General features: G+C 34.7%; 2 protein-coding genes across 2 annotated transcripts; one reads left to right on the top strand and one right to left on the bottom strand.

Annotated features, from left to right (window-relative positions):
- Nucleotides 1-500: 500 nt before the first annotated feature.
- Nucleotides 501-3,070, top strand: LOC105966707 (haloacid dehalogenase (HAD) superfamily protein). The gene is made up of 5 exons (XM_012991290.2): nucleotides 501-1,312; nucleotides 1,418-1,495; nucleotides 1,683-1,756; nucleotides 1,869-1,976; nucleotides 2,808-3,070. The coding sequence occupies exons 1-5, from the start codon at nucleotides 640-642 to the stop codon at nucleotides 2,922-2,924; spliced, it is 1,050 nt and encodes a 349-aa protein (XP_012846744.2). The 5' UTR covers nucleotides 501-639; the 3' UTR covers nucleotides 2,925-3,070.
- A 5,945-nt stretch (nucleotides 3,071-9,015) lies between these two features.
- LOC105958342 (uncharacterized) lies at nucleotides 9,016-11,357 on the bottom strand. Its single transcript, XM_088812105.1, has 7 exons — nucleotides 11,301-11,357; nucleotides 10,537-11,207; nucleotides 10,252-10,323; nucleotides 10,153-10,178; nucleotides 9,946-10,085; nucleotides 9,805-9,863; nucleotides 9,016-9,358 (listed from the first exon to the last, which is right to left on the bottom strand). The coding sequence occupies exons 2-6, from the start codon at nucleotides 10,586-10,588 to the stop codon at nucleotides 9,842-9,844; spliced, it is 312 nt and encodes a 103-aa protein (XP_088668231.1). The 5' UTR covers nucleotides 10,589-11,207; nucleotides 11,301-11,357; the 3' UTR covers nucleotides 9,016-9,358; nucleotides 9,805-9,841.
- Between the last annotated feature and the right edge of the window lie 6,217 nt (nucleotides 11,358-17,574).

Raw genomic sequence — 17,574 nt, 5'->3', positions numbered from 1 at the left:
TAAAGAGAATAAAACCCTAGAATCCTAATCTAACTAGGAAAGATAATTACCTAAACTAATTAAATACCTAATAATCTCCTAACCACTACTAACTCACGGCCATCTATAACCCTAAACAACTATTCTAGTTAATTAATAATTAAATAATGACTAACTAATAATTAACGATATATTAAATAATAATATATCGTATCATGATGATACAAATGGTGATTTGATTTTTGCATTTTCAATACCCTTTGATATTTATTGTAGCAAATGTAGGTACCAACAACATGCTAAAAAAGCTTCAAACTATGGTAGAAAAATATGGATGTGTTTCATAATGTGGGTAATGAATGAATGAAAGCCTCAAAAGTTGCAAGTAAAAGGCCCAATGGGCTCGAAAAAGCAGGCTGCGACGGGAATTCGGATGCTTTGCTGATATCGACTGTTCGGTAGTGGTTTGGATTTTGGCCGCATGTTCCATTTCCCAAATCCAAGAATATCCAAACCCTCACCCCCACTTTAATCAAATCTCAACCTTCTTCATACTTTTTGTTTTTCGATTAGTTTAGTTTTTTTTTTTCTTTTCTTTTTTGATAAATAAAAATTAATGCGAAGCAGACACAAAACCCCTCTCTATATGTTGAATTGAATATGCAATCATCATCCACTTCGATTGCTCCATGGCACACTTGCTACTATTATTATTATCCTGTTCCTCCTAATCCTAATCGTCTCTTCTCTCACCATCTCCATTTCCATCGTCTCACCTCCAATTCCAAACCCTCTAATTTACATTCCAATAACCATCGTAGCCGTCTCACACTCAGCGCCGCGGCTCACAGTTGCAGTAAAGAACAAGAAAAGAAGCCTAACAACAACAATCATTATCGGGACACCAATCCGTACCCGGGTCAGGAAAATCGGGAACTGTTCCGAGAATTTCGATCTTCTGTCGAGAATCCCGAACCCCAATTCGAAGAGAGAGGGTTTGAGGAAGATAATTCGCGGGGCATTTCGTCGAACATGAGGTGGGCTGATCTGAAGGCGGCATTGGGGCAGAGGATTAACCTTGAAGGCATAGCTTGCTCCGTCGGGATATTCTCCAAAGACAAGCAATTGGTAATACCGCATGTTAGTGTGCCAGATATTAGGTTTATTGACTGGGCCCACCTAAAAAATAGAGGGTTTGAAGGTGTGGTGTTCGACAAGGATAATACTATCACTGTTCCTTACTCTTTGGACTTGTGGCCACCTCTCCAATCATCTCTCCAACACTGCAAATCTTTGTTTGGCGATAACATTGCCATTTTCAGTAATTCTGCTGGTAATTTGTGATATCCATTTGGGATCAGGGTTTAGGCGTCTTCTTAAGCTAAATTAAATGTGCCTGATTTCCTGAATATAATTTTTTTTTTCTCCATATTATCAGGGTTGTTTGAGTATGATCCCGACGGGAAAAAAGCTGCAGCTGTTGAGGATGCAATTGGAATCAAAGTGATACGGCACAGTAAGCTTTATTTCTATACTTTAAACGTTTTCTTACAATTTTTATGTACATAATGAGGATGCGAATTAGCTTTTAGTGTTATGTGTTCAATTGGAACTGTGAATTTGGTATTTAGGTAATGTTTATATCATGAAATGGTTCTCTCGAGTGTTGTCTGATTTTATTTATTTATTAAAAATAAATATAGAGGTGAAGAAGCCAGGTGGAACAGCTGAAGAAATCGAGAAGCACTTTGGTTGTGAATCATCTAAACTTATCATGGTAAGATTCTGTCAAGTGATATGTTTTGTTACGTTTTCTTGGTAACTATTTTATTTTTGTACTGTGAATTGTATTGTTTTGTCACATACTATAATGGCTATGCAAATGGTAGGTGGGTGACCGGCCCTTCACAGATATTGTTTACGGAAACAGGAATGGTTTTTTCACTATACTGACTGAAGCATTGAGTCTTGCAGAGGAGCCTTTGATTGTGAGGCAGGTTAGTGTACACATCTCTTCCTAAGTTGCTCTTCATTCAACTTTCTATTATTACGAATATAATTATTGGTTACTATTGCAATTGCTTAAAGAACTAACATCATTTGTGAAACATTATAGGTGACACAACTAATATCGAAAAATTTATATCATTTTGTAAAAACCTGCCGCCAGCCAACTCCTGATGGCCTCTTTTTGTTTGTGTTGTCTACGGCTTTTTTGGCACAACTAATTGGAAAAGAAGACACATTGAAAACTTTTGTTTTCTGTTCTCATCATCTCATATGTTCTTATTTGAGCAAGAATAAAATTCATATAAAAGTTGTTTTGGGAATTTTTTTCCGGAAACCTTAACAAACACGAATTCTTTCCGGGGAAATAATTAAAGTGAGATGAAAACGTAACCAGACATTGCCCATGTATTTGTTATGAATCATTTAAAGAATATGAAAACACATGAAAGTTATTCTGCCGTTATCGTTCTACACATTCAAAAGCTGCTCTCTGCCTAAACTATTATTCTCTTGCTCAAGTCAAATGCAATTTCTGAGGGCAGATAATGTTGCAAAAATATAATTTTATGTCATAAGTTTAGATCTTGTATTATTCTCTTGGTACATTTTCCAATTTCAAGTGAAACGTGCAAATTGTTCTCTACTTTCGGCTGTCTCAATTGATGGAAAGAAAATGTGAAATTGAAGAAAAAGAAAAAATGGGCATCTACTGTATCTTGTTCATCTGAATACTATTATATTACAACCGTAATTCCTCTACAGAACCTTTTCCTTTTTTTTTTCTGGGCGTATTTTGATGAAAAAAAAGATATTTGCAGGTGAGGATGTTTGAAGTGGCCCTTGTTAAACGATGGTCCGGAAAAGGGTTGCTGCCGGTCAGCCAAAAGCTTATTATGTCTGGTCCAGTGAAGTGTGTTAAGGATATACCACTATGATAATGAATGTAGCAAATCAGTCTTTTTTATTTATTTTTTTATTCTTTTTCGCTGTATTCTACAATGTCTCAATTAGTTTCCCATGGGAATTTTCTCCTGGGGTTTCTGTAAAGCTATTTCGTATTAATTAGAGTACCGTTTAGAAATTTCCATGGCATGCACCCAAATCAAGTTTCTGCTTATATACCCTCAATATTATATATAGCTTTCTGTATCTATGCAATATATATGTTTCTCTTAACTATTGATCGTATATTGCCCTAGTGGTAATTGATCAAAAAAAATAGGGTAAAGTTCAAAATATCTACTTGAACGATAACCAACGTATAAAATACCCCCTGAATATCAAAATGTTACGATAGGTCTACCCTGTTTTTGTTGAGGGTGCTCATTATTCATTTTCTCATGTTCTTCAGGAAAAACGATCCTAACTGAAACATTCACAACTAGAATATAAGACTTCGTGACTTTACTTGCATCATTAAATGCATCAGGAAGTCTATTGGCATTTGGCAATATTTTGTAAATGAATGATTCTTTAGATCTCATTTTCACATTCAGAGATAGGTAGTCTAGATGGGTTAAATGTTTCTCACACCATGTAAGATTCTCCATTGAGTTTATTTTTATTATTATTATCAGGATATTTTTAATATCCTTACCAATCAGTATAAATAATGTCTCAGCAAAGTACAGTCTTGACGGTGAATTAAGCGGTATATCCCCAGTCGGCGTTGGGGACCCATTTTAGTCCTCTGATGCTCAAAACCCAAGACTAATTGCATTGGATAATGCATATGATGGGCAGTGAAGCGTAATATAATTAGTACTGATGCATGCAAATACTGCATAGCCTCGTGCCACACTTGTGAGTTTTGAATATATATATACATATTAACATATATAATTAAATATATGAACTTTGCTGGTACGAAAATAAATCTCGAGAAAGTCAAGTGCATGAGAATTGCACTTGAGATAATTATGAAACCAGACAAAAATGGAAGGAAGATAATTTGCTGGAGGAATTCGTGTGTTTTTTTCTATTGCCCAGCATCACTATATATCAAGGTTGTAAAAAGCGGTAATCGGGTCCGAGTCGGTCAGGCACCGACTCACGATTAATCGGTGCGGCGGTGATTAATCGTTGATAAATCGGAAATAAATCGGTTTTTAAAATTTAATATAATATATTTCTAAATATTATTTATAAACACTCCAAACATATATAAAAAGATATTTAAACATAGTTATATCTCCATCATGTATATATCCTAATAAGATAATAAAAGTTTAATAATCATAAGATCATAATACATAAATATCCTTATAAAATATAAATAAATAAAACATTTTTTTTGAATTTACATTTATTCTTGAACATTCCTGGCATACATCATTAGTTCTTTAACAATAAAAATTAACATAAACAAAATAAGGCATAAACTCATATTTTCTTTTATTAAAATCCAACTTTTATTTTGAATTATAAAAAAAAAAAAAAAAAAAAAAAAACCGATTTTAACTGATTTTTAACCGATTTTTGCCAAAAGGTTTGACCGCCTCAGACCGCCTAAAACCACCTCACAGGCAAAAAACCGATTTTTCAAACCTTTACACTAAAATCGTAAAGGTTTTGGACCGCCTCCGCCTCGGAGACCGATTAATCGGCCGCCTTGGTCGATTTTTAGAACACTGCTATATATACAAACTAATATGTAATAACAAGATGTGTCATGCTTCCAAAGATAGGCTACAAGTAGGTGGTTCCAAAGATAGGCTACAAGTAGGTGGTGACACGTAGTTATCAAAACTTAGTTTATAACTAATGAATATATATATATATATATATATATATATATATATATATATATATATATATATATATATATATATATATATATATATATATATATATATATATATATATATATATATATATATATATATATATTACTAGTAATGAGTACCGCGCAATGCGCGGTGCCCAGCCCCATGCCGATTCCCGACTATTTGTGTTCGATTAAAAGATCGTTTTATGTCCGATAGTTAAAGATTGTTTGGCAGAAGGAATAATGTGGACAATTCTCAATGCGCTCTAAACAAAATTTGCAGAAATTAAAGAAGACCGACATAAATTTTCTTCTGAAATAAATAGTTATTTAAACAAAAGATAAGGGAAGTTTCTCATGTATATGGGAGTGCATATACTAACCTAAGATGCCTATACAGGGTATAATATCATTTACAAGTTTGATGAACAAAAATTACACATTCTGGTGTGATGTGGACTTGCTCAACAACATACCTACAATTCTTCAATCTATGATGTACCTTTACGTGCACAGAGGCATTTGCAAAAACGATGAACACAAAGGTACGTCGATAAAAAAAAAGGTCTAATGTAATTCAACAGGTAACATCCGATCTTGTAAGAAATCAAAAATCAACAACTTGATCATGCAAAACCCCTGCAAACCTCGAACCTTTAATGTCATAAGAAAAAATACAAAAAAAAAAAATTAAAAACCAAAGAACATGGAAAATCGAAAGATAAATGAGTATTTGTTAACTTCGAGAATCACGAAGTGATAAGTAATTAGGACAATATGAGAAGAGCATGCAACCGATATTTAAGATTGAAAATTGTCATTCCAACTACTCCGGGCCGTAATATTTTACTGCAGAATCAAGACTTAATGGTCCAGTTAATCATTTGGCATCCATACACCGAAAAGTATAGGATATTGTTAGAGAATAACTTTGATTGAATGAGTAAAATTTGAATGGTTCCAACACGAGACCCACAATAGTTCTATAAAGGATGAAAGTGGAATTAGTATTGGCTTCGATCTGATAACGTACCACAATAGCAATTGTACAAGGGCAAAAATTTCCATTCGTGTAATAAGAGACATGGTCTTTGTTCGAATTCCAAGTGGAAGAGCTTTTTTTCCGGTGATGAGAACATAGAAAGACGTTGCCTCCATGTCCAATGGCACCGCCTGAAAGAAAAGGACTGAAGAAAAATAGAGATTCAAAAGGTTCTTGAGGAAAAAAAGACGACGAAGAACAAATTAGAGCAAAAATTCGAAGTTGTTTCTTAACGCTGTTAAAGTTTTCCCGTCCACATTCATAACTGTATCAAATTCAACCAACTGCACTTACAATTATAAGTATATGAATAAGGATATTGAACACCAATATATTAAAATATATCCTCATTATGAGGGGAGAAAAATATGTATATGGTAACATATAGCATAAAAATAAATGCAAACTGGTTACCTTCCAGCCTTATATGAGCGGAGGACATATCATTTACAATAGACGGAGACAGAGATATTCAAAACCAAGATAAGCAGGATAATATACAAAAAAAATGGCAATAATATTTCTTTTACACTCGTAGTTCTAATGTGCAAGATGAAATAACTTTCTTATAAAAATCAACTATAATATAGAAGATGGGAAAGAAGATGTTGTTGTCTACTAATTTGCTAATAAAAGACGCACATATTTGTACTTTGGGAAACCTGCATACTTCCAGAAATCTGGTAGCAAAATCAGAAATCAAATTTAACGCGATTTTCCATAGCTGAAAAAGAACATGGAGTAGCAACGCGACTTTATCCAACTTGGCCATACTAAGTTGCGTATAGGGATGGGCATTCGGGTCGGGTCGGGTGAACGAATTGAATCGTAAGATTCGAATCGTACATCATAAGATTTTAAACTCGGTATTGCGAATTTTCGTAAATGAGTCACATGCGATTATAGCTGAGGAGGAGTAGAAGCATACTGGGAGAGATTTTGTGCTCGGTACAAATTGACCTCCACTTGGGGGCATTTCCGGTTTAAGAACCGATATTAAAAATGGTATATAATACAGGGACCAAATTTGTAATTATCATAAGTTTATTAAAAATAATATAATAAATTAAAGTTTTCTTAAATCTTAAATCGTAAAATTTAATCGTTTTGTTGATATTTGAGATTTATTTTTACTTTTAAATCGACTTAGGTATGAACGAATTGAATTGTAAGATTTGAATCGTAAATCATAAGATTTTAACTCGGTATTGCGAATTTTCGTAAATGAGTCACACGCGATTATAGTTGAGGAGGAGTAGAAGCATACTGCGTTGGTGGCGGATATTTCGAATATTGCAAGAGAGATCCACTTTGGGGTTAAATCTGCAATTTGGGTGGAGCGGCTGGGAAGATGGAGTAAGTATAGGGGTGATTCTGCAATTTTCAAAACTGTTTCAGCCAGGGAAGTGGATTTCAGAAATTGCAAATTGACCTCCACTTGTGGTAAAATTCTGGTTTAAGGACCAAAAAAAAAAAGTATATTATATAGGGACCAAAATTCGTAAAATTGATCGATTTGTTGATATTTAAGATTTATTTTAACATTTGAATCGACATAGATATGAATGAATTGAATCGTAAGATTTGAATCGTAAATCATAAAATTTTATCCTCGGAATTGCGAATTTTCATAAATGTGGCGGAAATTTTGGATATTGAAAGAGAGATCCACTTTGGGGTCAAATTTGCAATTTGGGTGGAGCGGCAAGGAAGATGGAGTAAGTATAGGGGTCATTCTGCAATTTTCAGAGTTATTTCAGCCAGGGAGGTGGATTTTTAGAAATTACAAATTGACCGCCACTTGGGGGGCATTTTCTGTTTTAAGGACCAAAATAAAAAATTGTATATAATATAAGGACAAAAAATGTAATTATCGACTTAGGTATGAACGAATTGACTCGTAAGAATTGAATCGAAAATCATAAGATTTTAAACTGGGGATTGGGAATCTTCGTAAATGAGTCACACGCGATTATAGATGAGGAGGAGTCAAAACATACTGCGTTGGTGGCTGATATTTCGGATATTGCAAGAGAGATCCACTTTGGGGTTAAATTTGCAATTTGGGTGGAGCGGCTGGGAAGATGGAGTAAGTATATGGGTGATTCTACAATTTTCAAAACTATTTCAGTCAACGAGGTGGATTTCCAGAAATTACAAATTGACCCCCAATGGGGTGCATTTTTTGTTGAAGGAACAAAATTAAAAAAAAGTATAATAATTTAGGGACCAAAAATCGTAAAATTTGATCGATTAGTTGATATTTAAGATTTATTTTAACATTTCAATCGACATAGGTATGAATGAATTGAAGTTCTGAATATGAAAGCACATACCTGCAAGGAAAGTGTTATTAAAGACATGGCCTTTGGTATCATTTCCATAAAAAAAGAACAAATGGTAGAGGAAACACACATCAAAGCATGGACTGAATGATAAGGGAGGTTGTCCCTAGCCGACAAAATATATATATATATCCCTATCCCCATATATATAAGTATAACGTCCTTAATATATACGAAGCATGCAACAAATATAATATAGATTAAAGAGAATGAGCTATATTTGTTGTACCTGTTCGGAACCTCGAATCCAGGTCGACGCCCAGTTTATGCCAATAGCTGATGTGATGGAAGTAACTCACCTTTGGTCTTAATTATGATCGATCAAGTGCAAAATGCAGGTTATGTTTCAGTTTGCACAGAAATATCAAGATGACATCCTCACTAATGTGATGGCGATACTTACAATGTTCCGTGTATATAAATTGACAAACTCTAACCAGTAAGTGTTGGAATACGTAAAAAAAAATCACCGCCACACCAACATCACATAATTGATAATTTTGGTTCGTCAGTCCATTTATACACTTCGAAAAAGATAGCATCCCAAACTATTGTCTGTTACACTTAACACTATATCTATCAGCAAAATTTTTGTGCGCCTTTTCCAGAGATATTTGAGCGTGAACATACATAGCAATAATAATTCACAAATGCATAGTTTCATTTAAACGGAAAATAGAGAGGCAAATTTTTTTTTATCGAAATATGTCACCTGGCAGCCAAGATGCCGCTCCCAAACAAAATTTGTAGATTAAACTCCTGTGGTGGAGCTCCTCTCACTTCCATATAATACAAACTACAAAATTAATTAGCCGAAGTTAATCATTATCACAAAAGAAAAATTGAAGTTTACGCAATAACACAATCATAAATGGATTAGAAGGGTATGTTGAACACCCTCCTCTATATCTTCTAAAATGAAGATTAAGCAAGGTGGCGGCGTCTGTACAACGTGAAATTTTCAAAGAACCATATTAATTAATCTAGAGAGAAATTAGACTATTGATATTTAAGGGGGGAGAAGTAACAAATAAAATCATAGAAACAACCATGTGAAGTCGATGGGTACGAAATGGCTGGGAAAGTAATACCCAATTTGTAAGTCTGTAAACTGAAATACGCACCGATTATCTTCACCGTTCGGCGGTCGCCATCGACTGCAACATGAGTCCTCAAGCCTCCATCTTTTTGCACTGAAATTTACAGCAGCTCCAACTGTTCCACCAAATTAGAAACGAAAAATTACAGCAAAGAAATAGAGGCATGAAATTGGGGAGCTAAGAAATGTCAAGAATGCAGGAAATTTTAGAGAACTAACAATTTTAGAGAACTAACACAATACATAGCAACGGAAACATTCCAGGGCTTGATAACCTGGTTGGCTGCGGCGCAATCTAATGTCTCATGTCCAATATTTGCAGCATTTTTGTGCATTTTAAACTAATAAACCTATGAAAGAGCTTTTAACTGTTCTGAATTATTATAACACCGAGCAAAAAGCTGTTATGGAGCGAAGATATAAGTATATTACAAACGGAAATACGACTTATGTGAATGCTATCAGCAATTTTCATGCCACCAAATATAAATTAATAAAGTCCATCGCCAAAAAAAAAAAAAAGAACGTTAATTATTTATTTATTTATAACCAGTTCCTATACCTGTATCGAAAGCGAAAGCTGGGAAAAATGTCCAAGATCAGCAAACATTGCTTACGAACCTGGAAATATTGAACTAACCAGTAAGTTTAATAAACTCCTACGTACACATATATACAGATGTATTAGGAGGGTTATAACTACCTGTGTTGCAGAGAAGGATACCGCTCAAGGACATCCAACCGCCACATTGGGTTTTTTTGAGGAATTTGTACATGTAATAAGGACAAAGAGCTTGATATACACGAGGGTTCCAGTGGAAAATATTGTATATGCCAATGGCACTGATGCAGACAAGAATCCGACCCTGTGGGTCCCATGATGTTGAAGGAAAAATAGTCTTATCAGTACCATACATGCATCCGATACTTCTATGTCTGCACCAGTTAGATCGCATTGATTTATGAACAATAACAATGTAATGAATGTTGCTCTAAGCCTCAAGCGTACCCGTAAGTAACATAAGTTGTGCGGCATGTTCATGCTGGCTTTGTTTACTTTCAGAAAGACACTGGTAAAGATCTACAAAAATGTCAAACGAAGCAATCAAATAGAATATAAGATTTAAATCAGGAAGCTAACCAGATACATAAATCAAGATTGAATTATTTCAAAGTTTTCCTGAATATTTTATGGAGAACTAAATCATGTTCAACAAAAACCAACAAAGCATATACACGAGATACATACACAAACCCGAAAAAAAATATTAAACATTAAAAGATATTTCAGTACCTGACGCAACCGCAAAAGCTACAAGATTTTCTGGTACTGGGATGCATAGCATTGATACTTAAAAAGTATACATCGAATCGATAAATCGACACAATAAACTGTAAATTTGAGAATATACTTATTTATCGATAAATTTGTTACCAGGATTGCGGACTATGAACAAAAGCTTAGCCTCCGGTCTAACATTAAAGCCACCATTTAATCTTACTTCGCGCTTCAACTGAATCAACTCCTCATCCTAAACATACCAAATCAATAAATATTAAAGACTGTTAGTATATTTTACAAACCATTTTCCTTCGGGAATTGGGATTCGTCGAAACCCCATATATAAAATGAATTTATACATATTCATACAATTCCCATACACAATTCCCTAATAACACAATATAGTCTTTAATTAATTGCAAGCAATCCCCATACCGAAAAACTAACACAATTTCCATCTTTAATTAAATGAAATAAATATTAACTAACACAATTGGGGATACTAATACACTAATGGAGGATTTATTATAAATATCCATTTGGAAATTGTCAGGATGAAATAAATTTCCGAGCAAGATTTTAAGATGCAAATGAAAGAAAGGTATATATGAAAGCCAATCCATACAACTATAAGTAGTGCACCTGCGCTTCAAATTGATTCAAGAAGATCTCCATCCGCCCATCTACAATTTTATCAAAGATGATGCGAGAGAGTTTTCAAATAAAGTGAGTTTTCACTGAAATATGAATATTAAAGAAAAATAGAATCAAAGTACAAAAACCATACGTACCTTTTACTGAATGAAGTCGGGAAGAACCTCAAGCTAGAAGACTCTTCCATTACGGTGCACAAGAAATTGGTTAAAAAATATTATAATAATAACTTCGAATAGGAAAAAAAACAGTACAAGAAATTGGTTAAAAAATAGTCAAGAAATATTATAATAATAACATCGAATAGGAAAAAAAAATTAGGTAGGAAGCGTCGCACATAAAACACTGACGTTCAATTACAATAACAAGAACTATATAACAGGAAATATGAGCTGGTCAGTTAAGTTTTCTAAGGGGCTAAGCACCAGTGAAAACAGATTGAAGAATTAAGGTAATGAGATAAATATTTAGACAGAGTATATTTGAATTCCTCCTCACATACGCAAATTTATATAAACACTCTGTGGCAGCCTCACTAGCCCCTATTTGGAACTTTGTTTTCACCCACAAAAGTATTTGGTGAATTCTGGACTTGGTTTATGATTGGTGAATTTGCCCTGTCGTGTAAAAACTGAAGCCTGTGACCGCAAGTTACCTTCAGTCTCTTCGACCAATCTAATGGTCTTTTATCTTGAAAAACATCTGCATATATAAATTGAATAGCAATCCAAAATTAGTTAAATAGATGAAAAAATGGCTGCATGTTGTATCAAGGTAGTTAAAATCGGGATTTTAATTGAAATCGGAGAGGGGTAGTAAAATCGGAAACGTAAAATCCGATCGTAAAATCGTAAGATTTTACGTTTTACGCGGCTTGTAAAATTAATTGCAACCACATATATATATATATATATATATATATATATATATATATATATATATATATATATATATATATATATATATATATATATATATATATATATATAAACTGTTAGTACTTAATACTTATCTCATAACACAAATAAAATAAGTCCAAACAAATATAAAACATCCAAACATTAACAAAATATGTTTTAACATAAATTAAACATAGTCTAACATAAATTGAACATAATTAAATCTAATGAACTAGCTTAAATCTTCAAGGTTGACATTAGGTCCATCGTCACTCTCACTCTCACTAACATCACTTTCATCTTCCTCAACCATCTCCATACTTCTTTCCCTTTCTTCATTTTCATCTTCATCTACATCTTGCTCACTAGCATCACTCTCATCAAGAGGATCACCATCATCAAAAAAGCCATGAGTCTCATCTTCCCTTCCCACATCTCCATCCATCTCAACAACATCATCTCCATCAGGATCAACACCTCCGCCTCTTTCCGTAATCCATTCATCATCTGAATGTACTTCTTCGACATCAATCTCAATATTTCGGAACTTTTTATCTTTCAACTTTGAATTGTACATGATGTACACTAAATCATTCATTTTCTTTTGAAGCAATTTGTTTCTTTTCTTCGTATGGACCTATAAATAAGTCATAAAGTAAATATACAAATTAAGGATGTTTAATAAAAATATTATAAATTATAATAACATTAAAAAAAAATACCATCTCGAATGCACTCCAATTACGCTCACATCCCGAAAAACTACAAGTCAGACTAACTATCTTTATAGCGAACTTTTGAAGTTCGGGAACACCATCTCCATAAGTATTCCACCAATCTGATATGAACCACGCCAACCATGTGACGAGACCCGATATCAATACTTCGGATATCAAATCCCGGACCGTCCTAAAGAAGGAATCAAAGGTGGAACCGCGACCCGTTGCCTATAAAGAGGCAAGAACCTTGGTATGTGAAGACGCCACAATCGATTGCGAAAGATCGATTGATAAGTCGGGGTGAACAAACGGAATCCACCGAAATGTTCGAACAGTTCTTAAAGAACCAAAGAGAATAAACTCCATTAAATCATCAAAATTCGTCCATCAAAATCAGCCAAATTGGCTACATATTTATAAGATCTAAAAAGACTCCTTTTTCACAAGGAAAAAGACTCTTACCTAATCTATAATAAGGAAACTAATAAATAAGAAAATCCTAGCCATAGCTAACTCTAAAATAATATAAATATATTAAACCTAATATAAAAACGTAATTTAATAAAATCTAAACTCCAAATATCAAGTCGACGACACGAACATTCTTCATAACTCGAGTAGACATTTGGCTGTGCACGTGTCTTCACTTCAAGCTCGATTTCTAACCTCGTCCACTCTGAATCTCTCTGGGATCAAAACAGCAAAGTTTTAGATCTTTAAGTTGGCTTTCCGTAGCAATTCGAATCACCTTAATTGGACTTCCGATGAGAGAGTTACAACTCGAACGGTAAAACTGCCAGAGATAGGCGAGAGTCTTGGATGCATGGAATTCGACTTGTCCAACGAATTTCTCTCTTCCTTGTCTTCCAATTCTTCGTGTTGGATTTAGTTAGGATCATATCACGTTTCTTGATGCGCATTCGTGTCCTCGAACTGTAGCGGGTATTTTCATGATCGCTATTGGAATCCAATTTTGACCATGTTCGAGTCCGAATTTGGAAATTTGACATTAGACTGGAATTGTAGCCAGGTGAAATAGCTTTCTAATGCCGCCGGAACCAGTTGATTTGGAGTCCGGATGAGAAAGTTATGCTCGACTTCGTGGACACTACCGAAGATGTTGAGGGATCCTCTCTTCTAATTTGATTTTATTTTCCTAATTGCAACTCTTTTCTTACTCTTTGATCATTTTTGCTTCATGGACACCTCATTATCAATTTGTACCTATAGAATACTAAATCCACCAATTAATACAGAAATATAAATTAATCCATAAAAAAATCCACGTAAACGTAAACGTTGAGTGTTATTTCTACACTCCACTGATACTTTTGTATCTAGTGTTCTTGCTGTTGTTTGGTTATGCGTATTAAAGTCCTAGTGTTGTATTTCGTGTTTTTAAGAACGTTGTTGAGAATGCACTTCTGCGCATGTTTTTTTACATGTACGTTTGTGCATGTCCATTAGAGCGAGTGTGTTTGTGCATGTTTGTTGATTTGTATTAATGTCCTAGGATTGTAGTTTGTGTTTTCATGAACCTTTTTGCGAATGCACTTTTGCGTGAGTACTTTTGTGCTTGATTTTGTACTCTTACTTATGTGCGTATCTTTTGTAGCGAGTGTTTTTGTGCACGTTTCTTGATGCGCATTCGTGTCCTAACTGTAGCGGGTATTTTCATGATCGCTTTTGGAATCCAATTTTGACCATGTTCGAGTCCGAATTTGGAAATTTGACATTAGACTGGAATTGTAGCCAGTCGAAATAGCTTTTTAATGCCGCCGGAACCAGTTGATTTGGAGTCCGGATGAGAAAGTTATGCTCGACTTCGTGGACACTACCGAAGATGTTGAGGGATCCTCTCTTCTAATTTGATTTTATATTCCTAATTCCAACTCTTTTATTACTCTTTGATCATTTTTGCTTCATGGACACCTCATTATCTATTTGTACCTATAGAATACTAAATCCACCAATTAAAACAGAAATATAAATTAATCCATAAAAAAATCCACGTAAACGTAAACGTTGAGTGTTATTTCTACACTCCACTGTATCTTTTGTATCTAGTGTTCTTGCTGTTGTTTGGTTATGCGTATTAAAGTCCTAGTGTTGTATTTCGTGTTTTTAAGAACGTTGTTGCGAATGCACTTTTGCGCATTTTTTTTACATGTACGTTTGTGCATGTCCATTAGAGCGAGTGTGTTTGTGCATGTTTGTTGATTTGTATTAATGTCCTAGGATTGTAGTTTGTGTTTTCATGAACCTTTTTGCGAATGCACATTTGCGTGAGTACTTTTGTGCATGATTTTGTACTCTTACTTATGTGCGTATCTTTTGTAGCGAGTGTTTTTGTGCACGTTTCTTGATGCGCATTCGTGTCCTTGAACTGTCGCGGGTATTTTAATGATCGCTTTTGGAATCCAATTTTGACCATGTTCGAGTCCGAATTTGGAAATTTGACATTAGGCAGGAATTGTAGCCAGCTGAAATAGCTTTCTAATTCCGCCGGAACCAGTTGATTTGGAGTCCGGATGAGAAGGTTATGCTCGACTTCGTGGACACTACCGAAGATGTTGAGGGATCCTCTCTTCTATTTTGATTTTATTTTCCTTATTGCAACTCTTTTCTTACTCTTTGATAATTTTTGCTTCATGGAGACCTCATTATCAATTTGTACCTATAGAATACTGAATCCACCAATTAAAACATAAATATAAATTAATCCATAAAAAAAATCCACGTAAACGTAAACGTTGAGTGTTATTTCCACACTCCACTGTATCTTTTGTATCTAGTGTTCTTGCTGTTGTTTGGTTATGCGTATTAAAGTCCTAGTGTTTTATTTTGTGTTTTTAAGAACGTTGTTGTGAATGCACTTTTGCGCGTGTTTTTTTACATGTACGTTTGTGCATGTCCATTTGAGCGAGTGTGTTTGTGCATGTTTGTTGATTTGTATTAATGTCCTAGGATTGTAGTTTGTGTTTTCATGAACATTTTTGCGAATGCACTTTTGCGTGAGTACTTTTGTGCATGATTTTATACTTTTACTTATGTGCGTGTCTTTTGTAGCGATTGTTTTTGTGCACGTTTCTTGATGCGCATTCGTGTCCTCGAACTGTCGCGGGTATTTTCATGATCGCTTTTGGAATCCAATTTTGACCATGTTCGAGTCCGAATTTGGAAATTTGACATTAGACAGGAATTGTAGCCAGCTGAAATAGCTTTCTAATTCCGCCGGAACCAGTTGATTTGGAGTCCGGATGAGAAGGTTATGCTCGACTTCGTGGACACTACCGAAGATGTTGAGGGATCCTGTCTTCTATTTTGATTTTATTTTCCTTATTGCAACTCTTTTCTTACTCTTTGATCATTTTTGCTTCATGGACACCTCATTATCAATTTGTACCTATAGAATAATAAATCCACCAATTAAAACAGAAATATAAATTAATCCATAAAAAAATCCACGTAAACGTAAACGTTGAGTGTTATTTCCACACTCCACTGTATCTTTTGTATCTAGTGTTCTTTCTGTTGTTTGGTTATGCGTATTAAAGTCCTATTGTTGTATGTCGTGTTTTTAAGAACGTTGTTGCGAATGCACTTTTGCGCGTGTTTTTTTACATGTACGTTTGTGCATGTCCATTAGAGCGAGTGTGTTTGTGCATGTTTGTTGATTTGTATTAATGTCCTAGGATTGTAGTTTGTGTTTTCATGAACCTTTTTGCGAATGCACTTTTGCGTGAGTACTTTTGTGCATGATTTTGTACTTTTACTTATGTGCGTATCTTTTGTAGCGAGTGTTTTTGTGCACGTTTCTTGATGCGCATTCGTGTCCTCGAACTGTAGCGGGTATTTTCATGATCGCTTTTGGAATCCAATTTTGACCATGTTCGAGTCCGAATTTGGAAATTTGACATGAGACAGGAATTGTAGCCAGCTGAAATAGCTTTCTAATGCCGCCGGAACCAGTTCATTTGGAGTCCGGATGAGAAAGTTATGCTCGACTTCGTGGACACTACCGAAGATGTTGAGGGATCCTCTCTTCTAATTTGATTTTATTTTCCTTATTGCAACTCTTTTCTTACTCTTTGATAATTTTTGCTTCATGGACACCTCATTATCAATTTGTACCTATAGAATACTAAATCCACCAATTAAAACAGAAATATAAATTAAGCCATAAAAAAGTCCACGTAAACGTAAACGTTGAGTGTTATTTCCACACTCCACTGTATCTTTTGTATCTAGTGTTCTTGCTGTTGTTTGGTTATGCGTATTAAAGTCCTATTGTTGTATTTCGTGTTTTTAAGAACGTTGTTGCGAATGCACTTTTGCGCATGTATTTTTACATATACGTTTGTGCATGTCCATTAGAGCGAGTGTGTTTGTGCATGTATGTTGATTTGTATTAATGTCCTAGGATTGTAGTTTGTGTTTTCATGAACATTTTTGCGAATGCACTTTTGCGTGAGTACTTTTGTGCATGATTTTGTACTTTTACTTATGTGCGTGTCTTTTGTAGCGAGTGTTTTTGTGCACGTTTCTTGATGCGCATTCGTGTCCTCGAACTGTCGCGGGTATTTTCATGATCGCTTTTGGAATCCAATTTTGACCATGTTCGAGTCCGAATTTGGAAATTTGACATGAGACACGAATTGTAGCCAACTGAAATAGCTTTCTAATGCCGCCGGAACCAGTTCATTTGGAGTCCGGATGAGAAAGTTATGCTCGACTTCGTGACACTACCGAAGATGTTGAGGGATCCTCTCTTCTAA

This window comes from Erythranthe guttata, chromosome 13, assembly GCF_056151865.1.
Source record: "Erythranthe guttata isolate IM_541 chromosome 13, IM_541, whole genome shotgun sequence".
In the NCBI taxonomy this organism is placed as follows: domain Eukaryota; kingdom Viridiplantae; phylum Streptophyta; class Magnoliopsida; order Lamiales; family Phrymaceae; genus Erythranthe; species Erythranthe guttata.
The sequence above is the reverse complement of the archived record's forward strand: the minus strand, read 5'-3'. Positions and strand labels throughout refer to the sequence as shown.

Coding starts and splice junctions, on each gene's coding strand:
- LOC105958342 (XM_088812105.1), bottom strand. CDS start 10,588: ATGCTATGCATCCCAGTACCAGAAAATCTTGTAGCTTTTGCGGTTGCG. Junction 10,179..10,251: donor ACAACTTATGTTACTTACGG/GTACGCTTGAGG, acceptor TAACTGGTGCAG/ACATAGAAGTATCGGATGCA. Junction 9,864..9,945: donor TATCCTTCTCTGCAACACAG/GTAGTTATAACC, acceptor CAATATTTCCAG/GTTCGTAAGCAATGTTTGCT.
- LOC105966707 (XM_012991290.2), top strand. CDS start 640: ATGCAATCATCATCCACTTCGATTGCTCCATGGCACACTTGCTACTAT. Junction 1,313..1,417: donor CATTTTCAGTAATTCTGCTG/GTAATTTGTGAT, acceptor CCATATTATCAG/GGTTGTTTGAGTATGATCCC. Junction 1,496..1,682: donor AATCAAAGTGATACGGCACA/GTAAGCTTTATT, acceptor AAATAAATATAG/AGGTGAAGAAGCCAGGTGGA.